At 38.3% G+C, this 16,764-nt stretch overlaps 2 protein-coding genes across 6 annotated transcripts in view; both read left to right on the forward strand.

Annotated features, from left to right (window-relative positions):
- Positions 1-7,256: 7,256 nt before the first annotated feature.
- elp6 (elongator acetyltransferase complex subunit 6) lies at positions 7,257-10,771 on the forward strand. 2 transcript variants are annotated; one of them, XM_023330385.1, is made up of 7 exons: positions 7,257-7,510; positions 7,686-7,764; positions 7,851-7,921; positions 8,054-8,160; positions 8,631-8,838; positions 8,955-9,128; positions 9,642-10,771. In XM_023330385.1, the coding sequence occupies exons 1-7, from the start codon at positions 7,457-7,459 to the stop codon at positions 9,765-9,767; spliced, it is 819 nt and encodes a 272-aa protein (XP_023186153.1). In that variant the 5' UTR covers positions 7,257-7,456; the 3' UTR covers positions 9,768-10,771. The 2 variants fall into 2 exon arrangements, with proteins under 2 accessions (XP_023186153.1, XP_005799495.1); XM_005799438.2 differs by having other exon boundaries at positions 8,036-8,160; positions 9,642-10,770.
- Positions 10,772-10,959: 188 nt separating this feature from the next.
- The window catches only part of scap (SREBF chaperone), a 31,275-nt gene continuing 25,470 nt past the window's right edge, over positions 10,960-16,764 (forward strand). The window contains exons 1-3 of one of the 4 annotated variants that reach the window (XM_023331316.1): positions 13,108-13,383; positions 13,518-13,731; positions 15,502-15,702. In XM_023331316.1, the coding sequence (XP_023187084.1) occupies positions 13,556-13,731; positions 15,502-15,702 (377 nt within the window). In that variant the 5' untranslated portion in view covers positions 13,108-13,383; positions 13,518-13,555. Of the gene's footprint in view, positions 11,148-12,395; positions 12,712-13,107; positions 13,384-13,517; positions 13,732-15,501; positions 15,703-16,764 lie in introns of those variants that run through there. The other 3 variants (XM_005799474.3, XM_023331317.1, XM_023331318.1) reach the window with 3 other exon arrangements.

Raw genomic sequence — 16,764 nt, forward strand, 5'->3', positions numbered from 1 at the left:
ATGAACAAATGTTAGCGATTAGGTAAAGATTTATAACTTCAACAAAGTCGAACCTCCAGTCTGAACCTCCAGCAAACAAGTTTTTCTCAGTAGCCAAGGGTGCGAACCCTCTGTACAAAGCAAAGCGTAGAATAAGGGCCTGGCTTTTACCAGGCTACAGCCAAGATAACAAAGAGTGGTTTCAGGAGTAGCTTCATCCAATAAACTTGAAAACTAACTTAGAGCTTATCTGCTTAGCTTGTTTCTCTCCTAGATGAACCAAATGAAGTCCGATAAAGTGTTCTTGTATCAGTTCTTGTGATTTTTGGTGTATATTATCAAACGCCCAGTCAGTGGTGGTAGATGGCTGCTCACTCTGAGCAAAGTTTCTTCCTGTTAAAGGGGCAGCTTTCCTCTCTGCTGTTTCAAAATGCATGATCCATATGAAGGATTACTGCACGGTAGGGGTTGAACCAATTAGTCGACTAGTCGACTAGTCGACTCTAGGACGTCTCGCGAGTTTTTACATTTCATGTCGACTAGTCGCAGTCATGTGATTGCCGGTGGTTACAGCCTGTGCTGATCTGACAGCACAGTATAGGTCACAAGACACAAGAAAAATAAGTTAATACATTAGTTTAAATGATATGTAGATGGATGCATATTTGTGGTTTTACAGTGTTTTTAAAAGGAGATGGAGTTGCAGCTGCAGTCCACTACAAAACACGAGCCGTCTAAAACTCGCCCCCTTCCCGCTAAGGATGTCACTTAGCCGGCTCGCGAGTGTCTTTGTCACGACGATCTAACTAATACATTATGATGTTATGTTGCTGATTAAATAAAGATCTGCGGTAATGACAGCTGTTGATTTAGGTTGAACAGTTTACGATAACTTTAGTCTATAATGTCCAAATGAAGTGAAAATTTATGAACTTAGCGTTATTTATTTTATTTATAGCTGTAGGAAAGGAAGGGGAGGAGGTGGAGGACGTGCCCGATCAGAGCGAGCCGGTGACCGGGAAAAAAGTCACACGTGAAGAAGATTTTTTGCAACTTTTTGGGCCACATTACCAGAGTTACAGGGGATCAGCAGCACACAGCACCACTGCTGCCGAAGAAATCCTTGATTTTTTTTCGCTACCGCAGATCCCCACCATGGCGAACCCGCTGCAGTGGTGGGCCAGCAACCAGGGCAGATTTCCCCGTCTGGCAAACCTCAGCAGAAAATATTTAGCTGTTCCGGCAACCAGCACTCCCAGCGAGAGGATTTTCTCTCTCGCTGGGAATACCATTACGAGAAAGCGGGCAAGCCTTCATCCGGCTCATGTTGATGCCCTTGTTTTCCTACATGTCAACCAAGAAAAAACCCCAACAACTCTTAGCGAAGAGAATATTGACAGCGAGTGAACTTTATTTACCCCCCCCCCCCCCCCCGCCCCCGTGCCACCTCTTTTTATTGTTTTTACATGCCATCTAAAAGATGTGCGTTTCCTTTTTGAATGTTGGTTTCCCAGCAACTTATTATTTATCATAAACTATCCCGATGTTTTGTTGTTTCACTTGTTGCTGTTCTGTGTAAATGCCGTATTTTTCCGTGAAAACGGGTAATAAAGCCTGTACGTTACTCCAAAGCTTTGCGTCTTGCGTTGCTATGACGTCACAACGACTAGTCAACTCGACATTGACTCGACTTTTATCATGTTGACGTTGACTAGAAAATATCTTAAATCGTTCAATCTGCTGAGTCAGCAGAGCTTCCTGCCGCGCATCGGGCGGAGGAGAAGCAGGTGGTTTCATTGAATTCAGCTGTAACCAAACGGGATCCGTTCATAACAAGTTTGGCTTGTGATGTTCCAAAAGCACCATGTAGTCAGTGTGATAATTTGACTCCTATAGTAACTATCCAGAGATCATCAGCATCAGCTGGTGTTTAGAAAAAAAAAGTCAGACCCGACTTTGTGCAACAAACTTTTCCCCGCTGCTCACGAAGAATCTCCATAATAGACTTAGTAAAAGCAGGAGAAGGGGAGAGTGTGTGTGTGTGTGTGTGGGGGGGCGGGGGGAGTGTCAATATTTGCCGTGAAAATAGCTAATAAAGCCTCCAAGTAGTTGTGAAGGGTTTTTGCGCTTACGTCACTATGACGTCACCGCGACTAGTCGACATCGACTCGACTATTATCATGATGTAGTCGACCTTAAAAAATATGTAGTCGTTCAACCCCTACTGCACAGTCAACAACACAATGCAAGCGATTGTCCGCTGCTGCAACGTCCTCGTCCAGGAGGAATGAATGCTGAAAGCCACTGACTCAATGAAACCTGCCGGGTTTCCTCGGCTGAAAACTTTTGGATCAATTTGAATAATAATCTGAATTTGAGTTGACAGAAAACTTCCAAAGCTTTCACACTCTTCATCCCTCTCCTCTTGTTTTCTCTTTCACTTTTCAGCTATCGGTAGGTACTTGAATGCATTTTTAGACATTGGACATCATCACCATGGAAACACAGTGTGAAGCTATAATTTTAAATCCAAACTCTACAACCTCTCTAGTCCTGTGCCTTCAGACACACACAGCCACTCAATTACAAACAGACCGACCAAGCAGATTAAAAGTCTCACAGAGCTTTAGTGTCATCTAGTAATATACTGGAGGCTATCAGAGAATTAAAACCGCTCTCAGCTCCACTTCAGGCTCAACATGGCATCATGCGATCTCCACAGACAGCCTTAATCCGGCTTATCACATACGACTGCCCTCATCATGACTCGGGTTACATTTTAGTTTTTAGTCTCTATGAGAAATATTATCTCATGTAAACCAAATGTTTTTCTTATATTTTCACAGGAACCCACGTCTTAAAATGCATCTATCTGGTGCAAAACTGTGCTGAAATGTTCAGAATGTCCTGAATTGTGTCTGGGTTCTGAAATCCATTTCGGGTCACTATACTCTTGTAAATGTGAGAAACTACAACCTCTGATCAAATCATTTTTCAGGAGGGATTAAAGGACAAAATGTCAAAGGGACAGTATTCTCAGCACCTAAATAAACAAATATGTAAATGCCCATTTCTCAAGTGTTTTGAACAGATGTATCCTGTTATTTCTGTAATTCATTTTTTTTCCCCCTCAGTTGACTCTTAAATTGCCACATTGACCTTAAGTGTCATTCAGTTTAGTTTTGTTTCCATGCCTATCCATTGCAACACCATTTTTAAAAATAAAAGATGCGGTGTTGGACCAAAGTGTGTAAGAGGGAAACAGGAAAAGAAACAGACATGTTGAAGGCGTGTGAAGATTACATTTTTCTCTGATGCTCAGAGTCGAGCCAGATGGGACCTGGGATTCGGCAGCAGCCAGTGATTGGCTGACGATGTGGTGGAATGATGCCGTAAGGATGCCAAAGTAGCTGTCGTGATTGGCTAATTCACATAGTATTCCACACAGGATGAACACACACACACTCACCCCCACACACCCCGTCATGCATGCAAAATATACACGTGTGGGAATTAACCCAAAATGTACAGCATGAAATTGATGTGTGTTTCTGAGTAACCACAGTTGTGGTGGAACAGGCCTGTATGTGTGTGTGGTGTGCTTTGCAGATTTGGAGAAAAAAGGCATAAATTGAAACCAAAAGGAACCAGATAAAGCAGTGAAGGGGGCAGCTGGAGAGGATTTTTCTTTTCTGGAACTACCCCCACCTTCACTCCCACGTGATTCTAAATGAATCAGTCTGGCACCGTCTAGTTTACTAATGAGGCTCCTAGGAATGCTGCTGATCAGAACAGGAGCCTCTGGCTTCCATTCTGATGGAAATTTGGTGATATGGTACCAGTTCAGGGCAGAGTAGCCCCAGTTCTCCCAACCTCCTGTATTACATGTCTGCAAGTAACTGGTTTAACTGGTTTAGTAGTAGGGCAGTGATGGTAAAGACTTCAAAAAGCTGAAAGTGACACTATACTGCTCACTTCAGCAGAGATTATTTGCGCTCTTAATTAAGATGATAAAGCTCCTGATGACCACATTCTGTCCTGATATTTTTAGATAAGGATTTTATTATTAATATTCTCCCATCTATGGCTGTAATTCTAAACCTAAAATGTGTTTTGGACCCATATTGCAACCAAATTAAGCTTACTGAAACATGTAAACAGAAAATCAAGCACTGTATTTGTGGTTACATGACTTAAAATTGTACATTTTTATACCTTAAATGCTTGAATTTAGACCACATTATACAATTTTTTTTTGTTTTGGTACTAATCAGATGATCTGTTCTCTAAAATGCTATTTAGGTATATGAAAATGTGTGCTACTAGACTCCCAAGGCTCTGTTACCTTATAGACTCAAAGTTGCTATGTGTTCTTTTTTATTTGTTCAGTTTTATTTTAGTAAGTGTAGAAGATGTCACAGAAGAGTAACTGACACTCAGCATCATCTTTCAGCTGGACAATTGAGCCATGGCAGCTTTCAATCAAGTGTAAAATTGACTCTGCAGGTTTAAAATGTGACCCACTAAAACAAAATATCAACAGAAACTACCTGCAATTTCCTCATAATAAAGAATTTAGTACTGAGTCGAGAAATTAATTATCAAAAATCAAAACAAATACAGAACATAAAGGTTTAAAAATATCATGACACTGATCAATTTAAAAAGGGAGAGTGAAAATGTAATATTTTAGTAACATTTCATTTACAGGAATTGGTATGGGCACCAATAACTGTGGCACCTGGGTTTTCAATCTTAACGACTGAATTTTTATGAATTTATCAAACTGAGATTGTGCTTCTGCAATAAAAACTGTATTTATTTTAAGGCTTTTGATGCATCTTTGTCACAGGAGATGTGGAGAGGCTGTGTTTGTTTATCAGTCACATGCATTTGTGTAAATGTGTTACTTTACTGAACCATTTTCCTCCTGCACTGCAAGGTAACCATCGACTTGGAGCTCCACCTCAGCAAGAAGACTGAGTTCAAATCTTCAGGAAGACCTTTGGCAAAATACGATGTCTACCTCTACAGGGTGCCAAAAGCCAAACCCCGTGTTCTAAACGGGCCAAGCACTAAGACTGCAAATGGACCCAGCAGAACAAGGGCCAGAGTTATAAGGTGGGAAGACGACTTGTACCCACCTTCTCCTTGTTGTTCTGTTTGCAGCCCAGTAAGTACTTGTTCACTGCCAGCCTCTGTGTTCAAAGAGCTTCAGCAGACTAAACCTTTGACTATATACAAACTCTGACAAATGAACTAGTTCTACCTCCCCAACGTGGCTGGTTAGTAAAATGTTTTCTGACTGTGTTTCTTGTTGGACTTTAACATAAAGAAAAAAAGAAGCTGCAATGATTCTGGAAAGCTTAGAGCTAGCCATAAAATCAGGACGTTTGTTGATACCGTTGAACAGGACCAAAACAGGATTCTGGTAAATTATTGGCACCACAGACAGCTCAAGCTACAGCACATTGCAAACACGCAGACTGATGCGCCATCAAGTGCGGCTCATCTGACTAGTTCTACATGATTGCCTGTTTTAAGTGTTTTCTTTTAAGTGAACTATTCTTAAGAGTGCAAATTGTTGTTTTATACATGTTCCTCCAAAGATGCAAGACAACTGTTGTTTTCTTAGTTATGCTTTATGAATAAATGAACATATTATGAAAATACCTTAGTGAGATTCTGATTTTATTTTAGTCACACCACTACAGGGTTATCATGAACAATCAGTTCAAGGTCTTCAAGCCTTTCTTCACAGAAGCAAGCAGTTTTCTCCCTTACCTACAGCTGAAAGAGTGGACATTAAAACAAAATTGTTTCTAGATAGTTTCGTCAATTTCTGATGACTGTTGCAGGACATTTTGTGAATATTTTAGTTTGAAGCCCAAATTGTGCTGAAACTAAAATATAGAGCTTTTGTGTATTTACATTCTAAAAGAAATTTGACTCTGATGGGTTTGGCCACATGTTTTATGTACATTTGTATAAACAGGGTTCAATTTCTGTCATACCTAAAGTGTGCATATTTTCAGTTTACTAGCTGGATTATTTTTATTTTTACTCTCAAATACTGGACTGCTCATGTGTTTCACTTATGGTCAGAGAAGGTATAAGGATTAGAATTAATAAAGCAGAAGACATTTTTACAAAATAAATAAATAAATAAAAAAAATCATTCCACCTGGCTGCAAAAGCACATTTTTGAATGTTTTGTATGTGCAGAGCTGATTATGCGATACTTCAATTATGTTTTCCAAAAGTATTTTTTGTCTTTCACATAGATAAACTACCTGCACAGTCTGAGAACGTTTTTCTTTTCTTCTATATGTTGTTACCTTCCCTAACAGGTTTTTTATGCCATCTTTTGGGGGCTTTTACACCTGAAATCAACAGTATCATACGATTACTGGATATTTTTATTATTTCATTTTATTTTATTTTCAAGCAGTTCTCTAATAATAATAATAGCATCAGAGAACTGTCATAAAATAATAGTGCTCATAGTCTTATCTTTAAAATGACAATATGTTAAAAACATGAACATAAAAAAAATAATTTACAAGTTGTGATAATCATGATCATAATGTGACTCAGTGGTGATTCGTTGGAAATGACCATAGTCTATGATAAGCATCGTATTTCATTTAATTACATTTTCTCTTCCGCTCTTTCAAAGCTACACACTGCCATCTGTTGATTGAACACAACATTGCTTTGCCTTTTGCTGTTACCTATTAACAACGGTAGGTGACGCTGTTCAAAAACTGAATTAGAGAGAAAAAACGAAGAAGCTGCAGTACGTCTTCAAAGATCGTCTATGAAAATAGAACTTTGAGATACAGTAACCGCTCTGTCAATGGGCCAGGATTGCTCTTCATTTTATAAAATCAAATTTTAGTAAAGATAACTTTTCCACACAAAACGCAATAAAGGCTCAATGTATATTACAGAACATGATAAATAAAGAATTATAAAGAAAAAATTGGTATTGTTAATGGGTGTTGTTGGTTGATTTTTTACAAATCTGTCTTGGGGCACTCTCAGCTATCGCCAAGGAATTATAGAAAATATGTATTTGTAACATAGAAAGAAAGAAAGAATCATATACGTTTGATTGAAATGTAATTATTGACTAAATTTGTTGAATTTATAACTGCTTTCACGACTTTTCAAGACTACACAGGTCACCAGTTAATGTGAAACTCCTGATTGGTGATTAAAGAAATGTTGGGAGGGAGCAGTCCTGTTTGTAATAAACACATCTTTGACTCACACGTTTTCCGACGTATTTCTCCTACTGTGGCGAGTTAAGCTTTCAAATACTTACATAAAAACGTGTTTTTAACCAATGAATAGAGTAGACATTTATTTCCGTCTCTTAAGCAAATCTTTATTCTAAAAGTCTGACATAGTTTTTCAAACCGCTTAGTTTGTGTTGTGTGTCGTATATTTAGTTTAGCCGAGGGGGTTAGCAATGTTTACAGAACTCAACAGCATCCTCAACACGTCTCCTGACTCTTTCACACGGGTAAGAACTAATACTTTTACCTTGGATTTAACCTTAATGTTAATATTTTAGTCAAATTAGTAATGAGTGGTATTTTATAAATATTTGGTATATATGCCCAGATGCCAGGTGGAAATGTTGCTGTTGTGTTTACACTTGCATCCTGTCTTAATTTAGCCACATTTCTGTTGTTCAGGGAGAATTTATCCTAGTCTCTGATCGACAGAGTGACGCATCGTTTCTTATTCATCACTTCCTTTCTTTCTACCTACGAGGTGAGTTATAAAATCCACCAACAGCAAAAACAAAAAAAAGAGTTTTAATTTAAATGTTATTTTAATGTGTCTGTTTTCTGATTTAGCGCGATGCAAAGTGTGTTTTCTGGGCTTGGCGCAGTCATTTTGCCACTACAGTGCAGTGAGTCAAAGACTGGTGAGTGCTTGTCTCCCTTTTATATTTTATTCTGGGTAGGAGCAAAAATTGCACATTTAGAAAATGACAGGAATGACTGTTTGTTCATTATTTTGTATGAATTTTTACTCACAGGGTGTCCGTTTAACACAGGCAAAGGAGAAAGGTCAGCTGGTTTTCTTTGAGGGACTGAAGGAGTGCCTGTCTGTTCTGACTCCAAAGGAAAACAATGTGGAAAGCGAAGCTATGAACTTTCTCAGGTACAGATAAATAGGTATTTCTTATAAAATCCAATCATATAGCTAGACCAGTTCTGACTATCGTACAATAAAATCAAATCCAGTCAATTTTCTGCAATCATTTTGGAGCAAAGTGTCAATGTGGACAAGACAAACAAATTGCGCCAAGTTACTGACTTTGCCCTCATCCTGAGGAACCTCTCCCTTTTAACAGGAAGGAACATCCAGCAGAACTGGGTGCATTATGAGCACGCAATGTTGGGCCAGCGATTATTTTATGAAAACAAACAAAAAACAGACAGTTAATGTAGTTTTGTCTAGTAAAGAGAGCAAAATACAGAGGCACTGAACCACAAGTACTTTGAGTACTTTGTATAGGATAAGAAAAGGAGAGTTTGCATAGTTATTGGTGCAACAATTTTGTTATACTAATTATGTTCTTGTATGCACTCATTATTACCTTTAATCCTTAATTCACTCGTTGCCTTCAGGGACCCCCCTGTCGGCCTGAGGAGTCTGTATGAGTTTGTTCGCTCCAGTGTGATCGTCTCAGACAACATGGAGGAAGGAGCAGAGCAGTGGGGGCCGAGTGTGCTGCTGGTGGATGACCTCAGCGTACTGCTGAGTCTGGGCGTCGACGTTGGAGCCGTTTTGGACTTCAGCCATTACTGCAGAGCTTTAGTTTGCTCCCAAGTGCAGGTGTGACCTCAGATATACAGTATATATATACATAATTTTGTCTGCTGTCACTACTTCAATATGTTTGTGATAGAGATAGCTTTAATGGATGACTTATTGTGGCTTTGTAACTACAGGGGAACATGGTGATGCTGGTTCGCTGTAATGGAGAAGAGGATGATGATGATGATGATGATGATGATGGAGATGTAGGATCCGATGTTCTACTGAAGGGTCTGACCCACCAGTGTAATCTTCATCTTCATGTACAGGGTCTCCCCACAGGCTACTGCAAGGACATACATGGCCAGGTGTGTGACTGATGAGAGTTTTCAGTTCTTTCGTGTTTGTGTTGGTTGAGTAGTGCTTTTTCTAAGTCTGTCTTAGAAATAAAAAACAATACAAATATAGATATTAATTAACATAAATATCTTATGGTGATTTTTACTGTTAATTGACATCTTTTCTTATAAATCCCATTAAAATGATGAAAATCCATGGCACTATTAAGAAGAGAATGGGGAAATAACAGAAATTATTCCCCACTTCTACATTCCTCTCCATTTGGATGCTTTGTGCTTAAAGCCTGACCTCTTTAGAAATATCCTCATTGAAGCAATATTTGGCCTTTGTATGTATAATTTCATTAAGTCTGAAAATGTCACCAGTCAGTTATAACTAAACAAATGGTGGCATATCTATCAGAACCTGGTTATTTACCTCAAGAAGCCTTTGGTTCGAGCATTGTTAAACATACTCATTTGTTTAACGTCAAATATTTCTGACTGAGCTGTACAATAAACTGAGTACTCCTTGTTTTCCAGATGGAAGTTTGTTGGAAGAGGAGACAAGGAGATGCACCACACATGCAGAAAAACCTCTTTCAATACAAAGTTTATGATAAAGGAGCATCCTTTTTTGCCCGAGGGACATCCAGTGCTGTTCTTTAACTCCACATTTTGTTTTTCTCACATGGACTTTTCAAAATCAGGAGATATTATAGATTTGACTGATGTTCAAACTCTAAATTTGCCTGTTTTGTGATCCTGTATAATCATTGTCTTTGTCTGGAGGATGTGAGCTGTGATATTCAGCTTACTTCCTGATTCCAGGTGACTGTGTTTATTTATTGGACCTATGTAACATTACCTATTTATATTCATGGCAATGTTTAATTAGGATAAATTCAATTTTTATGATGATAGGGTTTGCAAACATGCACCTTTCTTGAAGTTCAGAAACAGCCTCATCCCTTCTTAAAACCTTTCTTTCAAAGCACAATTTTTTTTTATCGTTTAAAGTGGAATTAAGCAGCTGTTCTCCTTTTTTTCATTAATTTATACCCCAATATCTTGTCTTGTTAAGCCCTCAGTCTTGACTTCTTGAAAGGAGACGCATAACTCAGTAGTATTCAATCAGTATTTTTATAGCAGTAAGGTAAAGTATTATGGTATTGTTTTCAATTGGTGGCATGATGGTTTGCATTGCTGTTTAGAAGATCATGCATTTCCTTTGCATGTGTTGGTTATTCACTATTCTTGACTTGCTGCCACACATTTGAAAACCATGTATTCACACAAATTTGATGTTCATCCATGTCATGTTTTTCCATGTAATATTAAAGTAGAATTTTTAAGAAGAAAAACATCAGCCAAAACCTGAAACAGAATGAGAGAAGTGCATCATCTTTCAGCTGAACAATTTAGTGAACATCAGGCAGTGAGGCGAAGCTTTTCGAAATTAATTTTGTTTGTGCAAAAATTCATTTTTGTAATAAAAAATGAAATTAAAAGGATCAGTTTGATAATTTATTGCTTGACCTAATGTTATTGTAAAAAGTTTAATTATTTGTCTGGAATTTGTCAGCTGTTTTTTACCTGTGGCCACAACAATAGTTCATCACAAGTGAAGAATATTTCCTCTTAAAAATGGGCAGGTTAGAATATACTCAGATTATTGACAACAATAAATAAATATGTGATACCTCCAGATGTTTGCTTAGTACTTTGGACGAATTTTAAAAAATCCAGGTGATTCTTATAAAACTGTAAGTTCGTGTAAAAATGTGTAATGCCGGATTTATCCACTTGGAGTCGCTTTTGCATTGTTTTTGGTACTGAGGGGTGAGAGGTCGAAGTGGAGAGGTCTTGATGGGATTTGACAATCAACCAGTAGTTTTTATGCGTTGTTGCTGTGTGTCGCCATCACATTAGAGGAGCTTGTGAGGAGTTTAATACATTTCAGGATTATAATACTGCATCTGGTCGTTAGTTCACCGAGCAGGACCACACTGACCGAGTCGTTTGGAGGAAATACTGGAGCTAGTTTAGGTGAGTGTTTGAACAGTGAAGCTATCATAGTAGCATTAGCCATGCTAGCCCAGTGGAAAGCATGGAAGCTGCTGCTACACTTAATTTCTTTAAATAAAAAAGCTTTTAGTAGTAATTAATCCCTTTTCTTGATTATTGTGTACTATACTCTAGTCCCAAAATATACAGTTTAAAGAAGTGACTGTACTCAGGTTTGCGTTTTAGCAAAGCTAACATTGCATTATTCGTCCCCCCGCAAACAAATAGTTATAGTAATACTTTTGAATAAGTTTTCTAACTACCTCCCTGGTTACTAGATTATGTGACTTGTGTTTCCGGGTTGGTTCTTGATATAAGAATTAAAATTAATCTTATACTAGTTGGGAATTACGTTCTTGGAGAAGCTAACGTCGCTATATGTCTGATTGTTGTGCTAGCCTTTAGCTTGGTTCCAAAACAAACTTAGTATAGGTCCTAAAAGGGTAAAACATATTAAATCAACATTTTTAGGCACTGTTAGTTTTTTTACTTGTTTACTTGTGATTTAAGATTGTGATGTGTAAATACATATTGTATAGCAAGGTTTTTGTATGTTGATTGACTGAATCTAGAAATGCTAAATATTGTTTCAAGACCAAAACATGCATGCATGGTGCTAATTACATAATGTATTAGTTGTTTGCTAATTCGAAGCAGATGATAAACTAATAGGATCGTGCTACTAGTTAGGAAAGTGTCAACTGCAAAGTACCTCAGTTTATTCTTAGTGATGGGTTTCAGGTGAACTGTTGATTTGCCTGAAGTAAACACATAAGGCAGTGATAGTTCAAACCTCTGTAACTTGTCTTATTCATTGTTTTATTTAATATGCATGTGCCAAATTTAAGTTTTTGAAGTGGTTCATATTTTCAATGTGGTGTCTGTAATGTCCGTGTTATAACTTGCAGGTGATGTTGCAACAAGGTTGCATCAGCTCCCCTCCATTTATTCATGCGTGTTCTCTCTTGGGAAAACTCCTAAATAATGTTAACAACTCTGAAATATGTTAGGTTAAATTTACAGTGAGTTGATAATAAGTATAAATGTTACATAGTTTAAAATTTTCTGCATGCTGTTCTCCAGGAATAATTAATAAGACATAATTAGTTGGGTCTTTTCCCTGCTTCTCTTAAGCATTTAGTCTAAAATGACGCAACCAATGTACAGAAATAGTCCGCCTGTCTCACATCGTTAGTTATTACGACCTGGTTACTGATCGACAGAAACTTTCCCTCTTCTGCTTGTAAACTGCTGTGTTGCAGCTCATTCACAGGGACCTTGTCTGTGTGGTTTACAACAGGACTGATGGTCTCCGCTTATCAGCGGCGCATGCTTCGGCATTATGCAACTATGTCACTGAATTTTGATGCAGTTATGCTTGGGAGAATGGATGCAGCCTGAAGCTCTCTGGGATGTCGGTGGTTATTGTTTTTGGCCGTTTGATGCACGTCTTGCACGATACCTAACAGTGCTTCAACATGCCGCTGCAATCAATGAAACCTGGGGCAGCTTTCAAATTGGGCTTTTTTGGAAGGGTTGAAAAGAGGTAAGAATTTTAAGTTTCTCCCCAACTGTTTTATTTTAAGATTTCCCTTTGATCAAGTTCTTTTTGCTGATTTGTTGTTGTAAAGCTTGCCAACCTCCACCTAATGGAGGTCATTCAGGGCCAAAATGAGCTTTATTAATGTAGACAAAAACTTTGTTGGACAGAGACATGATAAAAAGTTTCTGTTTAAAGAATTTATTTTGAAATTTACAGAGTTTTTGCTTTAAAGTTTTCCAAACTCTTTCTGATTATCACCTGCCAGAATGGCTGAAGAGAACACAAACCCTCCATTGTGGGACTGCTGCCTACCAACACTTTGCTGTTGGCCGTTGTCCAGTGGCCACTTTCTTTGTTGCTCTGGTGTTTGTAAAGACTCCTTCAGCCTTTCCGTGCTTTTAGGGCAGCAATTCTTGAAATCCTTGGCCTGAGAGCTGCGACCCAAGTAGGAGTGAGTGCAATGGGAGGTGGCCACAGGGCCTGCACCCGGCTCGCCGAGTTTCCGATCAGTTCAATCCCAGATTAGTTCACTGACGGAGATGCTGCTGATCCCTTTTGCCGAATCAGGCCTTGCTGCTGCACCCACGTAACCCTGCAGCCCTCGGCGAGCTGAATCGACAGTTGAAAGATGGAGGTTTTCATTCAGAGGTTTCAGTGAATGCCTAGCAAGAAGAAGTGAGTGGGACTCTGACACTTCTCTGGTAATAGTCTGGAAAGGCTTTACTTCAGACTCCTGTTTTTTGGCCTTTGCAGAAGCCATTGTGTAAGCTTGCCGTTGCTGTGTTTACTGTTTGGAGTATTTATAACAGCAGATCAAGAGACTCCTGAGGAGAATTCCTCCCAGGGAATGTTTCCGTCGCTCCCGGGGGGAAGAGCCAAGCCGTCAGAGACTTTGCTTGACTCGAGAAGGCACCGCTATGTCAACCACAACGCACAGATTAGGCTAAAAAATCCCAGCGCTGCCGCTTTCAAGGGCCGTAAACAGGTGGGACCCCGACAGATAAACCGCTCTCCCATCAGCAGGTACTGTCACTGTGGCGTGAAGCTTTTGTGTTTGACACAGTGGCTGATGTTGTATGGAGGTAAGAGAAAGGGTTAGTAAGAAAAAAAAAACAATACCTGTGCTGCTGAGATTTCTGCTGCAGCCCTGCTTTTGTTTGCCTGGAAAACTTAAACGCTGATATGAAGTGAGTCGGCACGCCACCTGTTTGCTGAGGGAGCAGACAGGAGCTGAGATTGAGTTGATACAGGAGGGAAGATGTTTCTGATGCAGGCGAACCACCCAGAAGGCAAAGATTTCACAGAGTTCACCTGTCACAGTTCAGGCTGCCCTCAAGTGAGAATAAAACTATATTTATCTGAGGAGCTCAGTCAGAGTTTGTAGTTTATAATTTTAATATTTGTGCAATTTCTAATTAAATATGTAACATTTTGTTATGCTTTTTTAGTAAATTATTACCATTCTTACTGAATTTATGCCTCTGAACTTTTATATTGTAAGTTTGAACAGTTGTTTTTTAAATGGTAATTACAAAAGAAGAATTGAGAATATATTAAATATTCAATGCAGTGTTTTTTCAATAAATAAAAAAATATACTCGGGCTACAGCTAACAGTTATTTTTAATTGATTTATTATTTTTAGAATATTTGGCATGTTCTGCACATTTTTGTCTAACCCCTTTAGTGTTTTTTATACAATATAAGAAATATATTAAAAGTTGCAAACTAAACAATTATTTGATTCCTTTTCCTGTATAAGAAAATAAACAATTTATTGCCTAAAATGCAATAACATGGTATTCCTTTTGATCATTTGTAGCAAAGGATGCATCTGCAGCTAAAAAATACTTCTAACATCAGCGTGTGAAAAGCTCAGCCCATTCTTTTTGCCTTACATCCATACAGTGTACGGCTGAGTTCTGATTAATTTTTCATTTAACAGATGAATAAATAATTGGATAGCAAAACGTGCAAAAAAAGAAATTATTTTGAGACAAAAGTATTTTTTTTATCTTAAATGAAAATTAATATAATTTTGGCCTAATTACTGGTCTAACCATGTTCTTTCAACAAATGGCTTTTTTGAGTCTTTATACTCCAGTTAATGATTAATCAATTACTAAATTGGTTAAATATTATTTTAATAATTGATTCATCATGATTAATCCGGTTAAAATTGTCAGCCCTAAAATAAACTGACTTATTCCTTAATTTTTCTGAATGTTTTGGTAATTTCAGAGCTGACCTAACTGCAGCAGTTAGGTGTGCACTCCCCTTTATTCCTTCCTGTTAACATGGAAACACACCCAGAATGTTTTCCAAGAAAATGGGCTTGTAAGTGTTGTTTTCCCCCAGGTGTGGATGGTTTGAGTTGGATGTTTTCTCCAGCGGGGAATGTGCCCACACCTTTTTGGCTTCTGAAAGAGTTGTGTGTTTAACGCTGTCTAGCATGTGACCACAGTTGGAGCTGGCCTAAAAGGAAAACACATCATTTTTTCAGTCGGCACCATGTTTGTTAATGGAGTGGGAGTATAAAATCGGTCTGGTGTTGAAGGTCATAGTGTCTTTTTCTGTAAATGTAATATAGGAATTTCCCTTTTAAAAACCAACATGAATCATGCATATCACTTCTTCTGGAGTTTCGCAACAAAATCTTGACAAACCCGAAATGTAAATTTGTTTTTTTTCCTCCTGCATTCTAAAACGGTTGCTTTGATTTTAGGTTGCTGGTGAGACAAACAAGATATTTTGTAATGTAAACCTGTTGAACTTTTCACATATTTGGACTCAGGTGTCTGGATGCTCCGCGGCGCACCGTCCTCGGCCGCCCTGTGCTTCCCAATGGCCGGGAGTTGACCACAAGCACGAGGATGACGCTGCGCGAGCAGCTGAGAGAGAAGATCTCGGCGGCCTTTTACCGCCACGGGCTGCTGTGTGCCTCCTACCCAGTACCCATCATCCTTTTCACCTCCGCCAGCATCCTCACCTGCTGGTAGGTACCCTGCATTGAGGCGCTTGTGCCTCTGTGCTCTGTTATTTTGTACATCGTACTTTTTTGGATTTGTAGAGGTATTCATGCCCCTTCAGTTATTTCCCCCCCAAACTTCAATGTACTTTATTGAGATTTTATGTACATCATTAACATAAATAGAATTTAATTGTGAAAGGGAGGAAAAAGTCTGCACGGTTTAAAATTTTTATTCACAAATGAAGTGCTAACGTTGTGGTGTGCATTTGTATTTAACCTGTGTACTCTGATAAACTCATGATTCCCCTTTTAACACACAGTGGTGGGAGCATCATGCTGTGGGAATGATGCAGGGATGCTGGGAGAAAAGCTTGTTAGATGCTTCAAAAGACTTGATACTGGGGCAGAGATGACATTTAAGAGCAATTGACTTCACTACAGGAGCTTCGGGATTTTTATTTGAAAGAAAATGTTAATTAGTCCATTTTTTAATTCTCCCATTCTTCCAGACTGCTATGTGTTGGTCTATCACATTGGTGAAAAATATTCTGAGGTTTGTGGTTGTACCTGTCAAAGTGTGAAATAGTTGCTAAGAGGCGCTGTATGCTTTCTGCGTTCTGCTTTTCACGTTTAACAAACATGAGTTAAACATTTCTTTGTGCTTTTCGTAGGTCAGAACTTGTTTTATATTTATATTTTTGCTGATTAATGATTCTTATTTTAGGCAATTCATTATTGGACTAAAAATACGTTATTAAGAGGGAGAAAAATGTGATTGTAAATCCCAGGATCATAAATGGAAAAAATAGTGATTTATACTCTGGAAAATACTGTAGTTTAAAGTGTTTATTTATTTTCATATTAAAAGATCATAATGTCTGTGTATCATGAAAGGCTTAAATTAATTTATCTAAAATAAAGACCTTAAAATAGCTGAAAGTAGTCCTTTAATATGTCAATGACGAGTCTTAAATTTAGACTTGATGGAACTGTTTAATCTCTTATTTCTATGTATTTGTTTACCTTACAGGATTTTCTGTCAGACTAAAGTTTGAGACACTCAGACACCCTTATTGTATTTTGTGA

Source organism: Xiphophorus maculatus, chromosome 3, assembly GCF_002775205.1.
Source record: "Xiphophorus maculatus strain JP 163 A chromosome 3, X_maculatus-5.0-male, whole genome shotgun sequence".
In the NCBI taxonomy this organism is placed as follows: Eukaryota; Metazoa; Chordata; class Actinopteri; order Cyprinodontiformes; family Poeciliidae; genus Xiphophorus; species Xiphophorus maculatus.